The sequence below is a fragment of the Apis laboriosa genome, unplaced genomic scaffold, assembly GCF_014066325.1.
Source record: "Apis laboriosa isolate Shangri-la unplaced genomic scaffold, ASM1406632v1 scaffold12_cov154, whole genome shotgun sequence".
Lineage (NCBI taxonomy): Eukaryota > Metazoa > Arthropoda > Insecta > Hymenoptera > Apidae > Apis > Apis laboriosa.
Window position 1 is genome coordinate 5,341,687 of NW_025221207.1, and position 27,637 is coordinate 5,369,323.

Here is a 27,637-nt window from a genome sequence, read left to right on the forward strand (position 1 = left end):
TCAAGTGGACATTCTCAAGAACACTTAAGAATGAGCATAAAATTTTGCAAACTGTTACGAAATAACTAGCCACTTTTCACGAAAGAAATTTTTTAAGCGAAGCAAAAGTAAAATCTAAAAATTTAAAAGAGAAAAAATAGATGAAAATTACATAAAATTGTATTATATTTATATTTGATAATTTGAAAAAGCAATTGTATTTCCTCAAAGAAAAAGAATAACTTTTGTTTGTATTATTTTATTATTTACTTATTATATATTTATTAATATTAATTTTTTTTTAATAATGTGTATTATATTTTTTTTAAATTAATTTAAATTACTATTTCCTTTGAAAGATATATAATATATAAAACATATATCTTCATTTTTAAAGTTAGTAATTATATTCATAATATAAGGAAGCTGATGATTAATATTTTTCAGAATTATTAATAGAGCAGGATGTGTGATAATTTATTCATTTCCTATTAAGTATAATTTATCTATTTTTCCTGTTCGATTCGATTTGTTCTTTTTTTTTATGTTTAACGAGGTCTTGTTTATCCACTTTACTGTATTCTTTTTTTTTTAATTCATGAAAATAATAAAGATAGAAAACTGATGATTTGGATGAATGTACCAAGTAGAATTTTCAATTTGACAACGAATGAATCTACTTTTAATATCATGCGAATTCATTTTATTTTAAATTTTGTATGAAATTTTATTATATAAATATTATACATTATGTAAAAATAACCCTTATTAAATTTAAAAAAACACTACTATAATCAAAACTATTGAATCTCATTTATATCCCAATAAGGAATAAAATATAAAATCAAATAATATTTCATCCTCTTCAATATGGAAGATATTATATGAAGATACATAGAGTCAATATATTTTATAATCGAAATTAAATGTAATCCAATTCATAATTTGCCTCCAATAATACAACATAAAGTCAAATTATTAAAAAAAAAATCCGAAAAGAGAAAACATCAGGAATCGAAAGAATATGACTAGGAATAGAGAAAAAAAGAAAAAAAAATATTTGACAGACGGGTACAGATGATTTATACCACCCCTATTCCCATCAAACGAAACACTATTCGCGAGTACCTACTATACTACCTATAAGGCCCTCGATATTCTTTGTCGTTGCCACTACCCCCCACCCCAGAGCCCACGTGCATCGGCGCATAGGCAACCCCGGCGTTGTTCGTGATGTCGCTTCGCTCGCCAGTTTCGACAGAGTCGTGCCGGTGATCGTTTGTTTGAGTCGATCGCTTGTCGATCGATACTATATTAATGATATATTGCGTGAATCGGCGTCGAAATCATAATAAATCTTCGATCGAATACGTTCTCGAGAGTTTGTAATATTTTGTGTGAAATTGATAAAAGTTTTTCGTTCAGTGGGCTTCGCGCCACTGCGTGATTCTTGATCTTCTTTCTTCCTATTATGCATTTGAGAAACATCTTCTAGCCAAAGGTAAGTTTTCTTCTTGTTATGATTTTTTTATCAATATTCTTTGAAAATAATTTATTCGGAAAATAAAATTTTGAAAATGTTTCGTGATTTGATATTTGTCGATATCTTATTCGTTTCTTTGTATTCGTTAAACTAAATAGATTTATCGTATAGTATAAGATATAATTAAAGAAATTTAGTAGTGATATGAGGAGGTTAATTTTTCTTCGCTTGTCTGAATTTGTGAGTCAGATATCCGGAATGTTACTTTATTAAGATGCTGTATTTTGGATCTTTTTACATGCTATTTGGCTCGAGTTCAGAAATTTTATATCGATGTTTACACAAGAAAATATAGCGTTCGGCATTAATTAAAGTTAAAAGGATGGGATTTTGTCATTTTCGTTTTGTTTGAATTTTCGAGGTTAGGTTAAGAAAGTTTTAGTTTCTTGGTTAATGGTATCATAAATCTTTCTCTTTTAAGAGAGAGCTTTCTCGAAGAGACATTCTAAATACGGATCCTTTTTAGAGATTTATTATAGTAGATTTTCATGAAATAATATTGCTTCTTTTGTTTTTTTGTTCCACTGCTTAGAAAAGCTTCGCTTAGCAACCGCGGTTTCTTTATCAACTCGTGGCCAATTAGTAAAACATTTGCGAAATGCGATTCATTTCATTTCTATGATTCTGACGTTTTTCGTCTTTTGACAATTATTGTTCTATAGAAATGTTTTATGAAATTTCTGTTTACATGAATAGTTATCGAAGAAGTTCTTGTTTTGATTTGTTTTGATTTGTTTACATAAAATGAAACATTCCATGACAGCTGACCTTGTAATCGTCAAAATAAAATTTGGAATTCATTGGACAGATTTATATGTAAATTCTTATTTTGCTATAATTTAATATCTTGATAATTTGAAATTTCAGCAGAATAACAAACAATTTAAAAATTAATCTCCATACTTTTTCGAAACGATAATTCTGATAAATATATCAAGTTAGTAAATTATTAAAATAAGAAGAATGCATATCTAAACGGTTTTCTTAAATATTTTATTAGTAATAATAAATAATAAATATTTATGTTTAAATGTCATATTTTATTTAATGTTTATAAAATATCTAGTAATTTTAATGATAAATATAAAAAAAACTTTTAAATAAATAATTTTTAATATTTTTATTTATATTTAATATTATTTAAATATAGATTTCGAATAGTAAATAAATAATATTTTTTTTATTAATATCACATTTATCAAAATGGCGGATTGAAAATTTTTTCACATTAAATTTACAATTGTTGATAAATTTTTATTCGGCTAAATGTACAAGTGCTAAGAATTATTAAATATTTACTTCTTAGTAAATTTGTAATTAAAATATTAATATTATGTGTTAAATATTCTGAGTAAATACAACAACGATTATTCTTAATTATTTGCTTGGAAAGTACACAAATGCACTTCCGTATTTAGTTGGTAGACATTTTAAGGATCGTTGATTTGGTAAATATGTCCGATACGGTATAAATTATGCAAATCCATATGTTTTCCATTTACAGACACATTTAATATGCCCGCGTCATTCATAATCATCGTAATACCGACTATAAATCATAGATGAATTTTCTTTCGTGGAATGAATATAAGGAATCGTCGAAAACAAACTTGAATTATTAGCTGTTCATCCTGTAGAAATTACTCTTATAAATTATTTCATGATAATATTACTAACCAGCATTTAATCATTTGAAATTTTTTCTACTGAGATTTCTAAAATATTTCAATACTTTTATTTCAATAGAAAATATATTTGAAGATTTACAGAAAAGCACTAATTTCGAAATAACAAATCAATAAATTTTTAAGAAATATTAAAAATAACATTAGAGAATTATTGTAATTACATATATTACATATATTCGAAGCATAATACTAGCTGACTAGAATCAAGTAAAAATTCATTTAGTTGAAGTTCATTTTAAAAATATCTTTCTTTGATAATTATCAATTATAATAAATATATCAAAAAAACACTTCTTTCTAACAACTACATATAAAAAAATTTTACAAGAGTTAAAATTTCAAAAAAATATTTTGCATTAACATATCTATATATATATTTTGCTAATTGTTTATTACATATATATTTTTTTCAATTAATAGTTAATTAATTTTTCTAAAAAATTCTAAAATTCTAATCAAATATTTAACATGTTCAATTAAGTTTAGATAATATATTCATCATTTAATTAAAAACATTGATAATTTTTATATATGAATCGAAAGCTTTGTTTCATTTTTTATATAGTTGCTTAGATCGATTCCATTTAAACGTTAGGCAGATATAAGGTTGCTTATGTAGCGAACAATAAGAGGCAATTTGTATCTACAAAAATGGTGTATAATGGACCTTAACCAAAGAGACAGGAGGATTGTTTCTTATGTTCGAAATGCAAAAGGACAAGGTGTTAACGATAATTACATTGTGCGACTGTTGATCTTATTGTTAGAGCGCTAACTCTGATATCACATGATACGTTCCCCTTGTATGGGCGTTAATGATGGTCGATCCCTTTCTTCATCCACTCTTAAGTTAAATCGACTAGCCACAAGCGACTAGCGATTGCAATCCTCGTTTCCATATTTGATTCTTATTGTCCTGCGCTTTTAACTACTTATCATATTTATCTTCTTCAATATGCTCTGCATTAATGAGGTTTGGATATTTTCAAAGTATCTATTGTTGAAACTCAATGCAGAATTTATCTTCTGTTAAAAATTGGAATTTTATTAGGATTTGACTATTTGATTTTTATTTCTACGAGTATCTTATCCAATATTTTTTAGATTTCGTCTTTTGAACTCACTTTAATGATATATTATAATTAATATTATTTAATTTAATTTAAAGTTAAATAAATGATAAATATATTGATATATTGATGACGTCATATTGCAGCTAATATAATATTATGAAAGAAACGATGTAAAAAAAAAAATTCGTGAGATCAGGCTTCTCTTGCAAAATCGAACTAATATTCCTGATGAAATTTTATGAATACTATTAATTCTCTTACATAATAATAACCAGTAAATAAATATACTTAATTTAAATACTTAATTTAACTATTAAACTCTTCTTCAATTTTCATTCTTTGATACATTAATTCATTACTTTCTATAAATTTTTTCAATCTTTTTTCGTGCAAAGATTCTTTAATCCTCATTAACCATTATGTATATACAAATCTAAAAAAAAGATTCCCTTCGACCCCTTACAAATATCTCCAAAAATAGATAATAATCATCTAATCGCTACCTCGTTCATGCATGTTGCAAACACGATTAGAACCCTTCGTAATAAAAAAAAAAAGAGGGATATCAGGATCATTGGTATTAATGCAGGTTATCATATACCTAGCGTGAAAGGGGTAGGTTTCGCCAGGGAACCTGAACTCACCTGGGTAGATTTGTCGATCGATGACGTCACCCTCGACGAAACAGCCACTCCTGTATGTATCTACCTGCGCTCGTGTACGCGTGTTCGATGCTCGTGAATAAAAAAGGACAAAACGGTGGACGGGAAAGAAGAGGCACGGCGAAGGCAACCAATCGGGCAACGAACTCTCCGCTAGCTGATACACAGCTCTTTCTCTTCGTCTCTTCTCGCTCTCGCGCACTCCATACACCTCCTCTCATCTCCCTCTTTGTCCTCCCCCTTCGTCGTGACTTCTCGATTCCGCGACTCGCCCCATCTCATTCGCACCCATCTACCTCCGCCTCGCCTTGTCTCCCTTTCTCGACCTTCTTCGTCCCGGAGGATCTAATCTCGCGATCTCTATCTGATCTTCCTCTCCTCTCGCGCAACCGTGAACGTGTGTCATCCGGGCCCTAGATAACAGGGAGCAAATGAGAAGTTATCGCAGGTGCTCGTGGCGTTAATAAAAAAAAAAAAAAAAAAAAAAAAAAAAAAAAAAAAAAAAAAAAAANGATGTCGGCTTTGGTCACGTTTGGATAGGGATGGATTTAGCGGCGATAAAAAGGAACATTTTAATTGCTCATGCAAACGTTTATTGGCAAAGTTTTATGGGGATGTTATGGACAATGGCGGAAATAGGTATTATACACTGGGGTTCATCGAAAGACGCTATTGATTTTGGCGCTAATTCGTTGAGCAAATTAATTATTCTGTTGCTTATATCGAATCCAATATATTATTTTTTTTCTTTTTGTTTTTTTTTTATTTAATTTTGAACATATGGAATTTTATCATATTACATTATAGAATATTTTTTATTTTTTATATAAAGGATATTAGCATTTAATAATGCAATTAGATTTATTTATCCGTTAAATTATATCTATTGTAGAAGATAGAAAGAAATTTTATTAGGAAATTAAACAGCGTTGAATGTTAATGCATGTATCATTTCGGAAATGGAGATATTAATTCAATACTTAAACATTAATGGATTGATAAAATATTTTTTTCATTGAATTTATACAAGATGCTGCTAAAATTTCATTCGTTTTTCTAGATTTTTATTTTTATTATCAGAAAATATAAGATTGCTGCTATTTTTAATTAAAATATTTCCTTCGTACAAATTCTATAATCTAATTTTAATAATTACATAATATTTCTATTCGCAAGATATGCACATCTCTCATGAAAATATTAACGTTATAATACAATAAGTTACGCTCATCAACGTGGAAGTTGCATTTTAGGCCCGCAGAAGAGATTACGAGTAATGTTAGCGGTTAGACGATAACGGATGAAATTAAGCGGAATAAAGAAACGTGTAATTATGCGGCATATTATGAAAAGCATGCGTTTCGAAAATATTTTCAAGAAGACCGAAACCTCTTTCAAACTTTCGTCAGATGCTGTAATACATGCTCTTTATCCGTTGAATCTCGGTCGTGCGATCCTCGCATAATTAACGAGTAAACTAATTATACAGTTCTACGAACGTTTTAATGCAGTGTAACATTCTAATTATACGCTTTTCGCGAGTAAACATTTGTGATTTCATTTCTTTGTTCCTTGAGTATTATCGTCGTTGCCTTTTTCTTTTTTTAGCACGATTCCCGTTATTAGTTTCAAACTAACTTCTTTTATGTAAACGCGAGAAAGAAAAAGCATTTCTGTTTAATATTAACCATCCGTGTAACTTTATCCAATGTTCCATAAAATAAAAATATATCTAATATATATTTTAAATATCATATTTTTATCAGATTTTCCATTACACTTCATCATATTCAATCGATAAATTTCTATCCATTAAATGCTCAATATCGAGCTATATTTAATAACGATAATAACTAATCAAATTATTAATCTAAACATTATGATCCACTTGATAAAATTACTAGAGCATCTCTTATGATTAATCATGAATTCCAAGATAAGAGCAGAATTATGATATCCATTTGGAATAATGGGTCGATCCATTAAAAAAAGTAAGATCGTGCCATTTTAGCTGGAAGCAACATAGCTGAACGGTATACATTAATCGTTTCTCCTTGCAAGCATATTTAATGCGTCTCCTTAATTGCATATGCACAAAGCAATCATTAGCGCGAAACGATATAATTACGTTACGTCCCTAGGGTAAATTTTATTCGTGTAAGGGTAGATATTCGTGTCCGCAGAGCACGTGTCATGAGTTGCTCTTTTGCAAATAAAATTATCCATTCGCTCGTTGTAACTTTTCTTGCTCATTTGTCGTGACTTGAATAAACCGTTTCGAGATGTTACACAAGTTAAGAGTAAGTAATCTTAAGAGCATTGAAGAAGGGATGTCCATAAATGTGTAAAATAATAAATTTGAACTTATTAAAAATAAAACTATTAAATGTTAAAAGTACTCGATGAATTACATTATTATTTTATACATCTTTAATTTCTACATTTAACTTTAGATATAGATACAATTATAGTTTTTCAAATATACATAGATTAATATTCCATATGATTCGACTTCTAGTGTTAAAACATTAGAATATTATTATATAATTAAATTTGTTATTATGTGACGATGTAATGATAATATGTTACAACTATATGTATTCGTTAATACTTGTTGCGTTGATATATGTATAATAGCTTCGTTAATTGTCTAAATATGTTATTTCTTAAGAGAATTTACATTGCATTTGAGATACCATTTGAGAATTTCGTTAAAAACGGAGCACAATGGTACAATGGAAGCTAGGTTAATGATTTCAAGTAGGATGTAATTAGTGCGTGGTTCTATTATAACGATTCACCTGTAATGTGTACTATTCTACTATTTAATTCTACTATCTAATGTCTACTATTTATTAAAATTTTAAATCGTGATCAATGGATGGAATTAAATGATAAAGAAAAGGTACTGTTTTGGATAACAGATGTTTCCAACGTATATGTACATCGTATGTATCTGTTGTACGTATATAGTTATGTGTTTTCTTGTGTAATATACATTAATGACATATAATAAAACAAGAAAGTACTAAAACAATATGATTTCTGTTTTATATGTTACAGATTGCCGTTATTTCTAATATTTTAGGAATGAATAACGATAAGGTATATATACATTAAGTTAAGTACTTATTTTTTATATATATGTATGATTCTGTTTCGATAACTATGTCTATTATTTTTTCGAACAAAAGTAATTTAAATCTTTCGTAATAATTACAAAATATTTTAAAATATATATGAATAATAAAATATAGATACTAATATATAAATCTTTCCTTTGATGAAATAAACGAATTAAATAATATCATATTATTATTAAAAGAATAAATTATTATTCAGGTTCAATTTATAAGATAAAAATTAACGTATAATAAAATTTTATAATATATTCTAATTTGAAAATCATGCATTCAGTCGAATAATAATGGAAGCTGTCTTTTCCAATCGATATATAATTGCAAAAAAAAACCTGGAAGCTCTTCAAAAAAGTCTTCCATCAAGGACCACTTGACCTCGTATATACCTGCCCTTTCGGTCATGGGAACCTGCCCTTCTGAAGTTGATGGCTAGGGTTTCCAATTCACCATGGAACAGATGTCGATTGTCCTTCCTCTTTGTTGTTCCTGCACGTTGTGCACACTTCGCTTACGTTTCCTATGATTCTCCCACGCTGAACGTATTGTACCTCTTGTTTTCCATTCTTTTTTTCTTTCTTTTTCTTTTCTTTTTTTTTTTTTCTTCTTATTTTCTTTTTCCATCAACGTTTGCATAGAAATCGATTCATCGTATTTTCGAACACGCGCTAGGTTTGGATTTTATCAAACAAGATTGTATTTATGCGATGATCGACGATTGTCGCGTGACAATCGCGTAGATTACGCGAGGATAATGCGATGATATTACCGTGTATAATTGGTATTTTCACAAACGTGACGTGAAAATACCTGTTTTAACGAAATTATTTTATTTTGCGAGAATTCTATTAATATAATTCATAGTTTATTATTTTACTTTTGGGTAATTTATTATTCCGTTAGAAATAAAGTTTTTTTCAATCGAGCTGTGTTGATTTCGGTTGTTTTGATAAATATTATTTTTTAACTCAATAAATTATCAAACATGTTTATAATTTTTAATTTCTTATAAAAATTAGAAGAATTTTGATTTTTATAAATGACGTTTATTCTTACGTAATTATGACAAGAAAGAGAATTTACTTGTTGTTATAAATGGAAATCGTATTTAAAAAGATGTTAGGAAACATCATTTATATATCGTTATTCCTTGTATACATGCTTTTTGTTTTTTTTTACTTAATACTTCCTTTCAGTCGATAAATTATTCGAGAAATTCAATCATCGATTAATTCTAGACGCATCTAATTCGTGTTCGATCACTTCCGGTTTCATAGAGATCAGAGACACGCGATAACAATGACTCCAATGATACCGCGTGGATCGCTTTCTGTGTAATATTTTACATACATAGGTACAAGTTCACACCGGCCGCGTTAATTCTCGCAGGCTAAGCACGTCTCATCTACAATTTCCGCGATTCTCCCACGTTCGAACGAACATTGTTCGTTCTTGAAGTTCTCGGGACGAGACGAACAACCATATCCTGGTCCGTGAGTTTGCATAAATCTACCAGCGTTTATCCTGAAGCATATCCTGAAGAGGTGTACAAGGAAAGATTTTAAGAAATCTAATATTAATTTTTTAATAAACAATTTTACAAAGTTTTTACATAGAATTTAATATAATAATTATCTATTTCATCGATTCTAAAAATTTCATAAATTTTCCGTATTATTGCAAAATATCTTTGTTTTATTAAACTATTCTTGGTTGCCAATGGTAATCATTTGTGATTTACTTTAATACCATTTATCATTATTATTAATAATAATATCTATAGATAGAATTTTTTTAATTCCTTTTGATAAAAGAAAAATGTTGTGAAGAAGAAAGAATTCGTATTAGTCTCTAATAGCAATTGTTCCTTTATCAAAGTTTCTTTGCAACAATAAGTGGACTCTTAAAACAAAATTATTTATTTATTTATTCAATTATTTATTATTTATTACTTAAGAAAAAATTGAAAAACTTTTATACCTTGCTCTAATTCCATTACCAGCCTCTTTCATTTTCGATCTAGTTTACCTTCTCAATTAATACCTAGCATCGTCTCGCAGAAATACAACATTCTTTCTCGTATGCTGCATAAATATCACGACGATAATCCGGTTAAACAGCAGGGACAAGTTGTGCCTTTTAGATCGTGGCACGATTCTCATCGAGGCGAATGATCGCATTAGATTTGGTTCATTTAAGGTGGAATGTAAGTCTGTTGATGAAAATTCTCACCGGTTCAAGTCTGTCTTTTTGCTTGTTTGTTACACATTTACGTTCTTCTTCATAAAAAAAAAAAAGAAAAAAAAAAAAGAAAAGAAAGGAAGAAAAACCACGTTCCTGGAATACATTCTCCAACCATTCATTCAACGTCTCATACCTCGCGGAGGAATCGGTTAAGAGGTAAGAAATTGTAATTATCGCCGACTACTACGAACGATTGCACAAACATTCTGTTGCCACTGTGGCTTACTAACGAGAGGAACGTCCACCAGACGTGTTCGATTTCTGCGAAACTTTGCCTTGTGCTTGTAATGTAAGGGGGATATAAGAGATGTGTAATAGTTATGCTCTTCTCTAGCCGATTACTACCGCTGCACAGAGTCGTATAGTCGTTTTGAAGTCTTGTATTCCTGTCCTCGGTTGGAAGTTATCGAAGATAGGGGGAAGTTGAGGTTGGATATTGCAGAATATTCTTAAAAGGAATTTCTGTAAATGCGATAATTCTCTGTATGGGAGTGATTGAGAAAAATATAAAAAAAAGGTTCGAAAAAAGGAAAAATAAATGGAAATGTTAAATGTCGATTCGCATTATTGCCGATGGCATTTTCCAGTCTTCTCATTTTATTCTCTAACTACGAACGGAAAGCTACTAACTACGAATGGGTTCTTCGAATTGTTAAATTTATACGTACTTTATTACCTCTTATATCGTGTTTTTGAAGTTTTCTAACTTTTATTACGGAAAGATTACGTGATATGTCTCTATAATTTGTAATGTCTGATACTTTTTTCAATCTTTTCAATAGTTACATTAATGGAATATTTTATCATAATTTCGTATTATTCTATATTAGATACTTATCGTTACATAATAAATATAGGTTTTGTTGAGCACGTCGAAAAATAAAAATTTGAAAATAAGTTATCCATTAAAATTTTTTTTTTTTTAGGGATAGAATTGAATTTCGTATTCGTTAACAAATCGATCCGCAACGATTCATTTTACAATTCTATTGATACGTTCTTCGAACGTAAAATCCACTTCTTATACGATAATCCATATTTATCAAGCGTTACATCCTCACGACGATTCCACCCGTCCAGAAGAACAACATTTTCACGTGTCGTGACTAAATTCAAAGAGGGGGACATAATCTTTTAACAAGAAAGAGACCTGTCAGAATCTCACGATCGGCAAATCCGCTTTCTACGCGAGTCGAATCGTTGGCCGTGGGCCATGGAAATCCTTTCGAAAAGAGATACGTGAAGACGGTCAAGCCGAAACTTGCGAATCTGTGTCAGACGACGAATGTTCTCGAGGACACTCGAGATATCCTATGGTTTTACTTTCTACGGTTGAAAGAAACGATAAAAAAAGAAGAAGCGGATAAAAGATATAAAAAAAGAAAGAGAAGGAAAAGAAGACCGAAATATCATGTCACCGATTTTCTTTCAAACTTTGTCTCGTGGACGATGACGAATCATCGAATCATCGGTTATAGCGATTCTTCGGGTTACATGGATGCAGTAACCGTATTTTAATATGCGATGGTAATATGCAATAAAATGGAACCGGTTCTTTGAATTCGCAAAAGGAAAGATGCATTTTCTGGACTCGTCATCGTACCTGTAAAAGTGTACGACTTTTGAAACAAATATGGAAGAGAAGATCAGTCGATTGTTTATGTGTTTTCATAAAGCGTTGCATAAATGACTGTTTGCAATGAAATTTTGTAAAAAGAGGATGATGCCATAATATTTATTCTTTTTAATTATGGATAATATTTAATAGAAAAATTTTAAATTTGAAATTTAAGATAATATTATATTAAAAAAAAATTAGATACTGAAAATTCGATGGTATTTCGAAACAAATTATGCATGTTTATTAATCACAGTTATCATTCACATTTTTATAGCTTGTGAAAGTCAATCAGATAACGGAGCTATTTTTAGTTGCATGTTCGGCAACTAATAATAATTTACATAAATCCTTTTAATTTTTCATTCAACTTTCTTTCAAGAAATGTTTTCAATACTAATAAAGAATTTATCGAAAGCTTGTGAGTGAATATATCTATATATTTTGTATAAAAATTAGCACTATTTTTTAATCTTTATTAACAAGAAACAATGATTCACGTCAGAATCCCCACATTTTACTGTTAGCTTACTCTCGCTAATTTTAATAGCCAAGCTCCACCTGGAACGTGCAAACGCGCGTCGTTCTTAACCTCTTGCACCTCCATTTGTAGCCGAACGATGCAAGGTTAACCACGTATCCGAGCGGATGTTACGCGTAAAAATATTACCACTAACACACCCTTTCGATGAGCTTTCACGCCTGTCCGCCGATCGAACCATTCACGAACGACTCCCCTCGACGAAAGCGAATTTATGGACGGTGGAAGAAAATTTTATTCCTTCGTGTATATATGTATATACGGTGGCTAAAATAATTGGAAAGTGATATTATTTAATTAAATCGAATGTCGTTAAAAATGTCGTTAAAAATGTCGTAATAACCAGATATTTTAAGAATATTTTTTTTTGATTATTTTTACTGCAGTTTCAATTTTGATTCATAAGAAACCGTAACTCTTCATTTCTTCGTATAAGTTAAAAAAAAAATTCTAAAAATAACAAAAGAATTAACTTGATATAATCTTGATATCAACGACTTTTATGAATTGTAATTACAGGAATTAAAAAACACTGTAACTCTTGAACGATAAGTTTCAAGTGTAAAAAAATTAGATTATTCAACGTTGATTTATCACGCGACGTGATAAATTAAAATTATCTTATTTGAAGATTTTCTAACTTCTATAAATTCTCGTATGCTAATAGTTGATTATCCGGTAGGAAAACATTACTTATTTAAATCAATATGCAAATATCTTATTTTTAAACGATTTACACGTATCATTATATCACCAATTGCAATCACAACATTTATTTTACTTTTCTTTTTTTTTTTTTTTTAATCTAACAAAGCAAGCAACATACTCACGTAAAAAAAAATAATTTAACGACCGACGTGTCTTTATACATAATGATTCCAATGCATTTAAAGAACCCAACTATAAATATGACAATATTTACACGCTTCCGTACACGTCTACATTCATAAGTCGCAAACAAGATCGATAAGATTCCCCAAGTATCAATGTCAATTGTCAACAACAGACAATGTATTTAAATTATCTCGTAACTACTCTCGACTCCATTCGAAGACGCGAGAGCGCAATCGGCCAGCACCCCGAATAACGAGAGACCGCAAAAGCCAACCCATTAATTTAGATCGGTTCAACGTCATGCCGGTTAATAACTATCTCAATACTTTTGCTCGGGGATCGTTCTCGGCGCGCAGCTGTGATGGCCACGCGTCGTATTTCATATTTTACGGTGTATAACCGCGCGCACGTTCCATCCATCCACCCCGGGCCGGATTTTTATGTTCGGCGATAGATAGACCCGCGTATAACACGGTTGCATCGAAGGCACGTCGAAAGCACGTCGGGCGGAATAAAGTCCGGCATGCGGCCAGCTGTAACTGTAATGCATCTCGGCATCACCTATGATCTCGCACCGTTACCTTGAAATAGGTGAGCAGCCAGCCAGTTGGTGGCCGTCTCTCGGCCCGTAAACCCAACCTGCAAACTCGAACCGCAAACTTTGCTCACCGTTGGACAAATAACAGATATGCACGGTATTTATTCGAGTTCTGACAATATGAGTACAGAATTTCGAATTTAATGCGGAAAAAAAAAATATGTATATATATAAGGTACTTGATTGCCAAATTCCGTTATGGGTCGACCTCGAGGTTTTGTTAGGAATGGTTTTTTGAAATGCTAGTCGAGTATACTCTTGGTTATCAAAATTTTTTCAATTTATAATTCATTTAGAATGAAGTAATACGGCCAAAGAAAAAAAGAAATAATTATCATTATTTTTATTCGTGTTTCATTTCAACACGATGACAATTTGGAAAAGTGCATAGTGAAATTCAAGGGAGATATTGGGATATATGTATAAGTTATCTCTATCAGCATTTCAGAAAAGAGTATTCTATGAGAACCTGTAACTCTTGAACGTAAAATAATTATCCCCGATCTGAGACGAATCATATCTCGAATTCTTTAAAATTTATCAAGTTTCATTTCGAGTATCATTCGAATCACACGGCCCAAAAAGGGAACAATAACGTAACGGGGGAAAAAAAAAGAAGGAGAACAGGAAGGAAAAAAGGCGGTGAAGAGATGAAAGCTCGACGGGAAGCTGGCACGACACGGGAAGCGAGCGTTTCCGGTATCCGGGGCGACATCCTGATGAATCTATTTCTGAAGGAGGCGTTCGAGGCCTGACTAGTGTAATGGAAGGGGAAAGGCGTGTGGAATAAAGTTTTCGGTATAATGCACGGTCGTATGAATGAAAAGGAAGAGAAGCCAGTCAGTCGGTGCATCGTGGTCGGGGCTTCGTTCTAGCTCGCTGGTTTTTCTCAAAGGAGACGCGTGGGTGGTGATTTTCTTCCTTTGTAACTCGATACCGTTTAATCGGTGCCTGTGCCCGGTTACGTTACGTGTTTCCATGGAATCGTGACGATCGAACCCTCGGTTTTATGGGAATGATCGTGAGTTCGATACACCAAGGTGTGCGATTCGGGCGAAAGGATGTTCAGGGGATGGCTCGATATTCTCGTTCTCGATCGTGGAGGGAATGATGAGGGAAGAGTATTAAGGCGGATGGAGGGATTTGGAAGAAGATTTGGCATTGCCTGTGAGATTTGGACGAAGACACGGATTAGGACAAAGGTATTTCTTTGATTTGTTTAATAAGATGAAGTTTTGATCGCAGTTGAATGTGATTTTGTTTGAAGAGCTTAGTGAGAGATTAAAGTGAGAGGAATGTTTTTTTTCTCGTTTATATGTTTTGCAACTATATTCGTTTATTTTTAATAAAAGATGAGATATAAAGTTCTTATAATAGGTATTTATGTCTCTTTTATGGTTGTGTTATTTAGGAGAGATTTTTAATTTCAATGTTTGTTTAAAGAGAACATGATTTTTATCAGATGTATATTTTTATATACTATGTTGTAAAATATAAAATATTTTTTATATATATCTGTTATATTTAAGACAAATTTTTGTCGGTTTTAAATCTCATTATTTATAGATTAGTTTCATATTTCAAAAATCACCTGTGTTAAATATATCCATTTCGAGTTCACTGTTCTCTTTCCTTGATTATCCATAACTACAAACTACACTAAAAGTTTTTGCACGAATCAAGATTTACGTTCAAACATCCGTATCAAATGGATCGGCGAATTTACCGCAATCAGAGGTCCCGTTTACGTACGTTTTATATCATAACCGATGCTCGTCTGAAAAAAAAAAGACTATTAAACACCTTAATTCGACTGTGAGGAAGCGCAAGAAGATTTATAGCTCGCGCGCAAAAAATTATCTTTGGAATCTGAAACATCGTTTCACAATGTTAAAATAATGATACGTTTTAAAAAGAAGCTATAACTTAAATGTCACTCAGCGAAAGTCACAAGAGAAATTTTATTAATATCCACTAATTATCCATTGGTTAAAAGGTATCATAATCTCAGTCTTGGTCTCAAACTCGCCGAGAGAAAGTCGTTAATTTTTAATTTTTAATTAGTTTGAAACTTACGAAATTCGTTCAAAGCGTAATGGCCGAGGAATTATTAAAATATAATAAATATAGAATTATCTATTCAAATTTTCAAAGTTTTGATACTAAACATGTCCTAATGAATTATATCTATTAACTTGCTACACAATTTCAAGGAAAGAATGTTAAATTTTTCTTTCCATTCAATCTTACTTGTTCTCATGAACTCAAAAAATGAATGAAATTCTTAAAAAAAAATATCTGTTTTGTTAATTGTCCACAAGTTCAGATTCATTTAATGCGATAATTATCGAGGCAATACATAACTTCAATTCAATCTAATATAATCTAATGAGGTTAATGATTTTTTAACGAATATTAATGAAAATTCGAATCTGTACGAGAAGAGTATACGTTTTCTCTCGGTCGTTTTCACGCGAGCTCCTGTACACGTTTCGTCTCGGAAAAACGCGTGCCATGACATGTGGCGTATGCGATATGCACTTATACGGCCGGCTCCGGACACACGTGGGCACACTACATGCACTTTTTTCCCTGTCTCCACACCCTGTTCCTTCTTCTCCAATCCCAGAACGTTCCATCGGCACTGACTACGTCAGCGTTTCTCAACCGTTCGTATCACGATATACAAATGATGTAAAATTTTTTTCAAAATTTAAATAGTCAAATTGAAATCAATTGTGTGTATTATGCAGATAAACAATATTGCGCATATTGTGTAGTTTCGAACGTGTTCCGAATAGTTTGAGCAACTCTCTTTGAAATCTTGGAATTGAATATTATGATTTAGGATTGAGAAACGCTGTTCTATATATAACGGATGACATTTATCGAAAGTAATAGGAGAGTGAAATTGATGAAGGAAATGATGGAAACTTTTCATTGGGAATTTTTAATATGATGTAATCACGATTCGTAATCACGTAACCGTTACATGATAGTTTTTGTTAGAAGTTTCAGAATTTGTATCCAGTATGAATTATCTTTCTTTTCTTTTTTAAGCGTGCTTAATTTACAATATTACAGCAATTAGGAGTGATTTAGAGCACGCAACATTGTGTTTAGAATACTTCAGGGTTAAAGTACCTAATACTTAAAATAATTAGAGTTTAGAGCATGATAAAAATGAGGATAATTCCTGAAGCGATTACCGCATATTATTTCGTATTAAAATGTTATTCAATGTATTAGTTAGGAAGAATTGTATTATATTTCATCTAATTCTTAAGATTCGTAATTTCTAATTTTACAAAATTTCTTCGATTCGATGTAATTTTTCGATTAAAAATTGAATCAATGTGAGTTTATATAATATATTGCCGCGATTAAGGATTAAATCACGAAACTAACGACGCAATAATATATGAAGAATATTTTTAGGCAACGTGCAAAATAGATTGCGATAGAAATTCATCGTTCCTTTTAATGGTTCATAAATTCGTAAATCGCGTTGGTTTGAACGATGATATAAATAACAACGTTCTTTTTTACGTTCACTGTATCATTTAGTACATGAATCGGTGCGAATTTAATACCATGAGCAGTCTTATAAACGATGAGAAAGTATATACAGTTTGTAATCTTAACGTTACTAATATACATTAATGTCGTGGTTTTTATTACTCGTATTAATTCACGACAGTTATGATTAATAACCACGATAGAGTGTATCTTCCCCGTAATGATACGTGGTAATATGCCCGATATTCAATAGTGATTTTTTACTTGTATTTAAACGCGTGTGATTCTATTCAATATTTGTATACCATGATACCATGCTTGTTTTTCATCAAAAATTTATTATTTAATCCAACATTTCAAAGCGATTCGATAAAATTAATCAAATTATCTTAGATTCTCCGCCAAAGAAATTTCTGTTATGTGATTTTAATATTAAAAAACATGCGAAGAAGAATCGATTTATATTTCTTTAAATTTCCATTCTTTATAAATTTATCAAAATGATAATTAGATTTAGATAAGAAATTTAAATTAGAATTAATGAAAATGAAGAGATTCATTTCTCTAAGAATAAACTAATTTACGACGGAAGATTATTAATAATATTCGCTCTTTCAAGACAAGAAGAGAATACAATTAAAAAAGTGAGGATTTAGATATAATTGTTCATTGTATCATGAACTGGATGGATGAGAGTGAAGGATACATATTGTTAGCAATCGTTCACCGCGACGAAAGATACGCGAGGAAATAGTGCATGGACGGTTGGTAGAATCTGAGAGGAAGGCCGTGGTCAAAGCGGTCGTTCCTTTTCGATATAAGATGGATGTAATTCGAAACTGGGAACGGGTAACGCACGTTCAACCGTAAAGCCGTAACCGTGGTAGTGATAAAACTGGCGCGAGTAAAAGAGACTTCTCCTCTTTCGTTCGTAGACTGATAGTTGTCTGGTTGGAAAACGTTGCTAAACATCTTTGGAATGCTGGGAAAGTGATCGTGAGATGATTTTGCTGAACTTTACGCCTCTTCTTTTAAGTTCGATTTCAACGTTAGCTTTCTTTGATTTATCTCTTCTGTTTCTTCTTTTATTTTTATTCATCGTCGAAGGAATTCGATTTTTTTTTTTCTTACTTTTAATATTAAACTCTCTCGAAAAATTCTCGAGTTCGTAGCTTTATTGAAATTATTATTATTATTGTTATTATTCTACAATAGTATATATCATGAATATATGAATGTCGAATAAATTATATATATGAGAAAAATATTCGAGATTCGAATTGTAAAAACTCATTTTAATAATGTAATAAAACAATTGATAAGATATAATATCGATCATATATTCAGCCAATTTTAAGTTGTAATGTAATGCGCGATATTAACTCGTAATAAATATTATTATATTTATATATTTCGCAAAAAAAAAAGTATAAAGTACTCGCTAGAATAAATTTGTTAAGTCGGGTATTTTATGTACAACAAGCTAATAGTTACTTGAAATGTGAATATTTGTTGGAATAACAAGTTTGAATATTTTTAATTTTTTAAAAATGTTTACTGCTTGTTTTAGATTAATCGTGTTTCTAGTTGATGTTTTCTTCGAAAAGATTGACAATAAGACATCATTCACGAATCTTATCTATTGTTACATTTAACTCTAATAAATATTAGATATCGATGTTTCCACAGTGCATTATATTTGCTCAACCATCATCTTTAACGAACAGCGAAGAAAATTATTTTTTTATGCGTTGAAAGTATGCATTAGTTTTAAATTTTGTATTTTTCTTAATTCAGTTTTATAGTAAAAAAAAAAAAATATCATTTCTTTCGAGTTGTCAAGAAATATTTGTTAATTCCAATATTGCAATGTATATATTTTCGCTATGTTAAATATCCAATACAATAATCATTGAGAAAGATATGATACGATTCATGAATTAAAAGAAACGTGAAAGAAAACTGAACAATGAGTTTCATTGGGTGATATCTATTTATTTCAATGTGTCAATCTCAGTATCACCACTTCTTTTTTCCAGGCTATCGCGATGCGTCTGTTCAAGCGTCAGTCGTCTGATACAAGCCCTCAATTAGTTTCGGCCACACCGTTATCTCATGATGGAACATCGCCTCTGACAGTGGTAGAAGAAAATCTCGAACGTAACAGTAAGAAGCCTCATAATGAAAACGATGGATTAAATCGGACATCGGTGAAAGAAAATGCGAATGAAACACTGAAACCGTCCTCATCCACTATTTCAAATCGCAAAGGTAACAAATTACAAATTAACTCACAAATTTAGGAAAAATGGTAATATTTCCTTATCGTGTTTCAATAAATAATCTTAAATCTGAAAAATCTGGAACGCTAAAAAAAATTTAAGATGGATGATATAGAGTTTCTATTAAAGATGTTATAGTATTACTAGTATTGTGGAAAATTTAGTTTAACAGAAATGGTATAAATATATTTTTATATCAATTATATATTCGATATATTATTAAAATTTAATTTTTAGAAATTACAGATTTTGTTACTTTCGTCATTTTTCCTCGTACGATTCAAATTGATCGATATGATTGTAGAGTGAAAATTAACATTATCGAGTCTGGTTTCACGTCACAGGAATTTCGACATGGGGCAGGAAAGTAGGTCGAAGATGGGATCAGCTGAAAAGATCAGACAGCTCCGAATTGCTTTCGGTTTCGGGCCGAAGGAGAAGGTGGAGTCCGAATCGGAAAGCTGGCACAACAGACGAAAAAGAAAACGTAAGTATGCTACTTTCTCATTTATTCTCTCGATGCATCTTTCCTGACCTAATAAATAATTAGCACTTAACCAATTAATCCTTTTTTGCCGAATTATTCTTATTTTTTTCTTATGAAGAATAATTTGAAGGAAATTTCCTGATATTTAAATTTTATTACATTTTTATTACAGAAATCCTAATATTTTATTGTATTATTGCAATATATATATATATATATATATATATAGGGAGAATCAAAATAAATTGATCAGATTTTCTTTGAATTCTGCAATTACTAAAAACATTACTAAACAGGTATTTTTGATAAAATTTATATTGGTTTGTATTCAAATAGAAATATTATTTTCATAATATTAAGTATTTTTAATTCTGACATCTGTTTGTAATATATTAAGATACGTTGTAGATACTATTAACCCCTTGATTATATTGTATACATACAAGGGCCAATATTACAAAACAAAACAGTATATAAGTTAAAAAAAAAAGTATTGTTATTAAGAATTATATTCTATATATTATTTATTTACATCTTTCTTCAATTTTAACCTTAGAAATCTGTTATTAATTTCAGGGTACCGGCGGTTTCTCGGAATTACCAAAGCCAAAGAGAATTTCCAGGGTGGAATCGTTACGAAATTTGTTCAGGAGCAGCGAGCGAAGCAGCGATATATCAGCAAGAAACGTGACGATACAAGAGGAGGACGTCACCTGTATCAGTCATTATCCAATGGAGAAAGCTCTGAGCGAGGGCGCCATAAAGAATGTATCCTTTTGTGGTGGCAGCTCGGATGACAATCGAGTGGACCGTGGAACGATTCTTCTGGAGAAGAAGAAACAGCTGAGTCGTAGCATCCAGGACCTTCAGGAGCAGCAACGTGTTTTAGATTATATCTTGAAGAATCAGGATATGCTTAAAACGCAGGAAGGAACAGCTTTCGCGAAGGAAACGTTAGACAAAATCAGAAGTACGAGTCCTAAGCGAAGAAATACGAGTCCTAAACGAAGTAATCAATCTACATCTGAGGCTGGCAAAAGCAGCGTTTCCACTCAGACTAAAGACTTTTTCAGTAATCAACTTAATAATATTAAGAAAAATTTGTTCAATGTTCGTGCGAGTAGCAACGAATGCGACAGGTGAGATAGTTGTTTCATGATTTCATGGTTGATTTTATTATTATTATTATTATTATATATTCCTTGGTTGATTTTAAAATTAAAGATATACTTACATGTATGCATTTAGATTCATATTTTATTTATATGTTACTAATATGCTTTTAAATAATGAAATATTTAATATTTAAGGGTTGATTAAAAGTAAATGGAAAAATCAAGATCTATTTTTGAAAAAACATTCATTTACTGTTAAAACAGAAGTATAATGTTTTTATCATAAAAATAATGGAATATAGATAATAGAATTCACTAGAACCATTCTTTTAAAATTCTCTTTCATTTTCAGACCTGATAATCAGAGATCTTTCCCAACATTTGGCCTGGATGATCTAATGAGCAACCTACGGTTAGCTTGCGATGAAAGTGGCTACGACTCTGACAGCACACGAGCTGGAGCTGATTCTCCAGATAGCGAGAAGTGTCCACCGATGTTAAAACCCCGTAGCTTTTCCATAACATCGGACGACTATCACGGCATCGACTTATCACTACCAGTCACTACCCCCATAAAGAAAGATGTGACAACAGAAACGGAGAAGAACGAGTCAGGTCCGTCTTGTCTCGAAGTCACTGTCGTAAATAATACTATGCTAAACGGGACGATAATAACAAACACAACCACGGTACCATCGGATGAAGAAGACACAGATAGCTGCGACGAGGATACGTTCGAGGGATTCGCGGAGTATCAAATGAATTGTGCCGTTGAGAAAACAAAATCCACCGTGAACACTTTGGAAAAATGCGACAGCGGAATATCAAGAGGATTCTCAGCGTCGTCGACTGGAAATTTAGATCAAAGAACATCTTCTGGAAGCAAAGAGCTCATCAGGATATCGGATAAAAGATTCGCAAAATCGGAGCATACAACATCACTATTACAAGCGGTGAAATTGCAAAATTTACAAAAGGAGACCAAGTCTCAGATACCGGTCAAATGTAAAAGGTACAGCAATTCTAGCACCTTGTGTTTACTAGAGAATGCTTCATCCCCCTGCAAAGATAGTCCACCGGCGTCAAAAATATATTCGACGATCGTAAACAGCCCGTTGGAGTACTATAGTCCAAAGAGATCGCGTTCGAATTTGGAACCTGAAGGTCCCGAGATTGTAAATGCGAGGAATAAAATGAAGAAATCAGAGCCAGAGATTAAAATCGATCATCTAACGCCGATTTCAACTCCAGCTAAGACATTGGTACGTCGCGAGTTGAAGACCATGAAGTTGTCCGTGGAGAAGCCTGGCAGCCTTGGCATTTTCGTGGAAAGAAAAGAGGCTGTTAGACCTTTCTACGTGATTTCGAAGATGGACGTAAATGGAGAGGCGGCAAAGTCGAAGCAATTCAGGATCGGTGACGAGATCGTTCGTGTTTGCGGACGTAGACTGCGTGGGATGTCGCTCATCGAGGCTAGGAATGCTTTGAAAAATTGTTCAGGGACCGTAGAGCTTCAGATAGCTAGGGAACCAACGTTCACTTTTGGTGAAGAGATAGGCGACACGTGGGGCGATATTCTGATCCGCACTCGTAGCGACTCCGAGGTGTGGGCGTTGAAACAAGAGAAACCGGAAGTCCCCGTGAATAATGTCGCTCGAGAAAAAGATTCTTCCCAGTGTAAGGTAGTCGATGCATTGATAAAGGATAGCAAGAATTTATCCACGAATTCGATGGAGAAGATGGAATGCGAGAATGATCGTATCTTGAAGAAGGAATCTGGTCAAAAGATGACTGGTATGAGGAAGTTTCAAGTGGTGAGGAAACGAGCCACCAATACAGTTTCCTGTCCACGTAGAGCTACCAGTTTGTCGATGGATTTGTTGACTATCACCTTGGAAAAGGGTGCCTCGAAAAAGTTGGGCTTTTCCATTGTTGGTGGATCGGATAGCAATAAAGGATCCATGGGTATTTTCGTGAAGGATATAATGGCTGGAGGACAAGCGGCTGAAGAAGGAACTTTAAAAGTGGGAGATGAGATTTTAGCAATCAATGGGATATCAATGGATGGATTGACGCACGCGAAGGCGTTGCAAACTTTCAAAGCTGCCAAGGCTGGGAAGATGGTTCTTCATGTGGGTCGTAGAGACCCGACGCATAAACGGTTGGGTCACAGACGATAAAGAATATTGATGGTCTATAACTTTGGGTTAGTTCTGGTGCTTTGCTTTTTTAATCGTCTAACTGCTATTGCTTTCTGCTTAAAATTCTTTTGCTTTCTTCTTTGAAATCTTTTTTCTTTGGGCAAGTTTGTTGAGTGAAAAAATTTGATGCTTTTAACAATGATGCATTTAATTTAATAAGATAGTTTGAAATGGATTGAATATTGATATAATTTATCGTTAACTGCATCTTTTGGACTAATGTTTTTATAAAATATTTGTTCAATAGTTAAAAGTATAGATTTAAAACTAACAGATTTGAAATCATCAATTTTTCCTACGAATTTGTATTTTATGTTTCGATGTACAAACTAGAAAATATTTATGTTACAGATATATTATTCAATCGAAATCGTACGATTGCCTGGACAAGCTAACAGAAACTGGAGACGAATGAAATTATATAGAAATTCGATAAATCAAACGCGGAAAGTCATTAAAATTATATCATCATGTTTTGTTAAAGTAAACACGATCGAAGTTCGTTATATTTTTATTTCGTTTTTGCATTAAAGAATATGATGTATATATTTCGCACAATTTAAAGCACGTTATTACGTTTCAAGAATAATTGACTATAATATAATATTTTCAAATGACTTTTTTTCCAACAAATGTAATATTTTTTCAACGATTAACAAAATCTTTCTAATTTCTAATTAATTGATTCGTAATCAACGTGCAAATCCATTTTTTTTTGTATATTCGTTATACTCGCGTGAATCGAGATTAGATTTATGTTAATTAAATAATTTCTTTAAGACGATAATTGTGATATTGACTATTTTTATTAACTTTCGTTTCAAACTATCGAGATTATAATTTCCCATCTATGAGTCTTTTTTGAAAAATTCATGACTTGTAAACATTGTGTTTCCATTACGCTAAATTTATATCAATTATTTAAATAATCAAATGTTTCGTTTATTTGCAATATTATAATATAAAATTAAAAATGTGAAAACTCGTGCATAATTCGATATTATTCGTGTCAATGTCATAAGTATAATAAGTAATTAGCGAAATTATATTCGGTTTTCATTAATAAGAAGGACTGGTTTGTTTTAATGTACTTTCATTTATTGTATCGTAGATCGGGATAATTAAAATAATAATTAAAAAAAATAATTATAAAAGATAATTGTACATAGTCATATCCTGTTAGATATAACACGCTAACATGTTGGATTATGGCTGTTCTATTAAATGTAGCCCGGAATTAACTTATGTTTTGGTTTGGAAACATATGCTTGTTTAATACGAGCTACATACCAGTTCAAATGGAGATTTATTAACTGGGATGAGTACTCATCATTTACTCAAATATGTTGTAAGCGTAGTGTTTAGTTAGTTAATAATTTTAAGCTACTGAGACTGACATATAGAATGTCTACCTGAAAAATGCTGTGATATTCATTATAGTCGCATTAGCTGATATCGTACAAACTGTATTTAAAAAATAAATTTGGTTTTGTTAATAAATGTATATACGTGGTTAATCTGCTTTAATTGTTTCATAATCTCTTCACTAATATTTATTTTTATGCATTTTTTAAACATAGTAATATTTAAAAATATTTTTCCTTTTAATTATTAGAAAGAAAATATTATATAATTTTTATTTTTACTTTCACATAATGCGTATTAACAGAAAAATATTTTTAAATATTAATGTTAATATTCATTCATATTCATTCACATTAATGAAGGAAAATATAACTTCAATTTAAAATTATCGCATAATTACAATTTTAAATATAAATAGAGAAAAATTATATCTTACAAGAAATTTAAACTTAACTTTACCATACAAAATTCAATATATAAAATTGCACACAAAAAATTTATTAAATATATTACATCCAACTAAACTTACGTAAATACTTATTACATTAGATATTACATTGATATAAACAAAATTAAATGTCTCACAATTACATATAAACATCATATAAATGCTACATTATAATTTTAAAAATATACACGGTTTACAATATCCACAATTTCATCACAGATGCTACATAAAAATTAAATCTAATTCAAATCAGCTCCAGGATAAACAGAAAAGAAATAGTGTGCAATTATTATTTAATATAGTTTGACATAATTTGATAATAAAACTTTAAATATAAACTATAACGATAAAATTATCTGACAAAAAAAAAGATTGATTGTAGAGTTCAAACAGATCAGTTGAATTGAACAACTGGATAATGATAAATAATTTCCGGTGTAAAATAATTAATCTAAGCAATTGGAGGTAGATAACGTGGTCCAGGTCGTGAAGAATATATTGGTCTTGGAGCTGGAGCTGGAGCTGGAGCTGGAGCTGGAGCTGGAGCTGGATAACTAGGATAAGTAGGTCTAACTATTGGAGAATAATCATATGCAGGAGTCGTAGGTGTTGGATAAGTGGGTGTAGGATAACTAGGTGAGGGTGCTGGGGCAGGATAATTATAACCAACAGTAACAGGAGGAGATGGTGAGGGATAAGTAGGTGGAGGAACCGGAGCAGGATAACTAGGTGCAGGAGCTGGAGCAGGATAACTAGGTATAGGAACCGGAGCAAGATAACTAGGTGCAGGAGCCGGAGCAGGTGCAGGGGTTGGATAACTGTAACCAGCAATAGGACTTGGTGTTGAATAACCGTACGAACTTGCATATGCCATATAAGATGGTGCAGATGTTGTTGTTACAGGATTATATCCATCTGGTCCAATTATGGTCACCGCATTGGTGGACGATATCGCCGATGCCATGCTTGATGCATAAGAAGCGGGAGCTTGAGAAACTTGGATTTCCTGATCGTATGGTGGTAGATAAGTTGGCGCTGGTGTAGAAACTCGTATCGGTGGAGATGAAGTTGTCGAAGGCACGTAAATTGGTATGGGTGGGGGAGAGGGAGGCGGTGGCGGAGGAGGCGGCGGAGGTGGAGGAGGAGGAGGCGGAGGAGGTGGTGGAGGAGGAGGAGGCGGAGATGGTGGTGGTGGCGGAGGAGGTGGAATAGGTGGAGGTGATGGTGGTGGCCGAGGTGGCGGAGGTGGTAGTGGTGGTGATGGTGGTGGAATTGGTAATGGTGGTATTGGTGGTGGTCGTGGTGGTGGGAATGGCGGTGACGGTATTGGTGGTAAATAATTAGGTTTTGGAAGTGGCGGTGGCGGTGGCGGTGGCGGTGGTGGTGGTGGTGGCGGTGGTGGCGGTGGTGGTGGCGGTGGTGGTGGCGGTGGTGGTGGTGGCGGTGGTGGCGGTGGCGGTGTTGGTGGAGGTATTGGAGGCGGTGGTGGTGGTGGTGGTAAATAAGTACGTCTTCCAGGAGGCACTGGTGGTGGTGGTGGTGATGGTGGTGGAGGTGGTGATGGCGGTGGAGGTGGTGATGGTGGTGGAGGTGGTAGTGGTGGTGGTGGAGGTGGTGGTGGTATTGGTGGTGATGGTGGTTGTGGTGGTGGTGCTGGTGGTGATGGTGGTACGTAAGGTAGTGGAGGCAATGGACGGGGTGGAGATGGCGGTGAAGGTGGAGGTCGAGGAGGGGGTACAGGATAAGAATAACTTGATGGTACAGGAACTGGTGCAGGATAACTTGGTAGTGCCGGTGGACTAGGACTTGGTAAAGTAAATGGTATTCTTGGTATATTGTAAGTATATCCGGCTTGCCGGACTGTCCTCAGATTTTGTCCGGCGGTATAGTCGATTAACAGCAATATCTTCAACTGTATGCATGGCACAATTATTGATTATAATAAATACGGAAAAAAAAAAGTTCATTAAACACATGTTAAAATGTTACGTACCCATTTTAATGCCCGCATAATCAACTCGCGTATAGCAAGTCTACAAAAGTGTCAACGTCTTTTATACGAATATCTCCCATCACCGTTTTGTAAAACCGCACAATTTCGTGAGATTTCACAAAGTAGATTTACGAGCTCAGCTATTAAATTATTCTTCTTGTCCTAGTTGCACCGAGGACTATTAGATCCGCGGTGATTATACTTCTCGGATAGGGTGTTTTTGTCATGTTGCTCATTTTTTCATACTGGAGGACTTCTTTGTGAAACAACAATGAAGAGAGAAATATTCTTTGTTTCATTTCAACGCGCA

General features: G+C 32.4%; 3 protein-coding genes across 6 annotated transcripts; 1 reads left to right on the forward strand and 2 right to left on the reverse strand.

Annotated features, from left to right (window-relative positions):
• Positions 1–1,266: 1,266 nt before the first annotated feature.
• Positions 1,267–25,017, forward strand: LOC122720380. 4 transcript variants are annotated; one of them, XM_043947058.1, is made up of 7 exons: positions 1,267–1,480; positions 8,009–8,050; positions 19,476–19,707; positions 20,063–20,205; positions 20,782–21,344; positions 21,673–23,481; positions 23,873–25,017. In XM_043947058.1, the coding sequence occupies exons 2-7, from the start codon at positions 8,036–8,038 to the stop codon at positions 23,934–23,936; spliced, it is 2,826 nt and encodes a 941-aa protein (XP_043802993.1). In that variant the 5' UTR covers positions 1,267–1,480; positions 8,009–8,035; the 3' UTR covers positions 23,937–25,017. The 4 variants fall into 4 exon arrangements, with proteins under 4 accessions (XP_043802993.1, XP_043802994.1, XP_043802992.1 ...); XM_043947059.1 differs by lacking the exon at positions 8,009–8,050; XM_043947057.1 differs by lacking the exons at positions 1,267–1,480; positions 8,009–8,050 and adding an exon at positions 14,275–15,119 and having other exon boundaries at positions 21,673–23,526.
• Positions 25,018–25,785: 768 nt separating this feature from the next.
• Positions 25,786–26,406, reverse strand: LOC122720618 (vegetative cell wall protein gp1-like; the record flags this gene model as incomplete). Its single annotated transcript, XM_043947415.1, has 2 exons — positions 25,786–26,224; positions 26,294–26,406. Coding segments are annotated over 2 exons (552 nt in total), but the record flags the coding sequence as incomplete, so codon positions are not given.
• A 339-nt stretch (positions 26,407–26,745) lies between these two features.
• LOC122720619 (uncharacterized proline-rich protein-like) lies at positions 26,746–27,345 on the reverse strand (the record flags this gene model as incomplete). Its single annotated transcript, XM_043947416.1, has 3 exons — positions 27,328–27,345; positions 27,087–27,246; positions 26,746–26,858 (listed from the first exon to the last, which is right to left on the reverse strand). Coding segments are annotated over exons 1-3 (291 nt in total), but the record flags the coding sequence as incomplete, so codon positions are not given.
• Between the last annotated feature and the right edge of the window lie 292 nt (positions 27,346–27,637).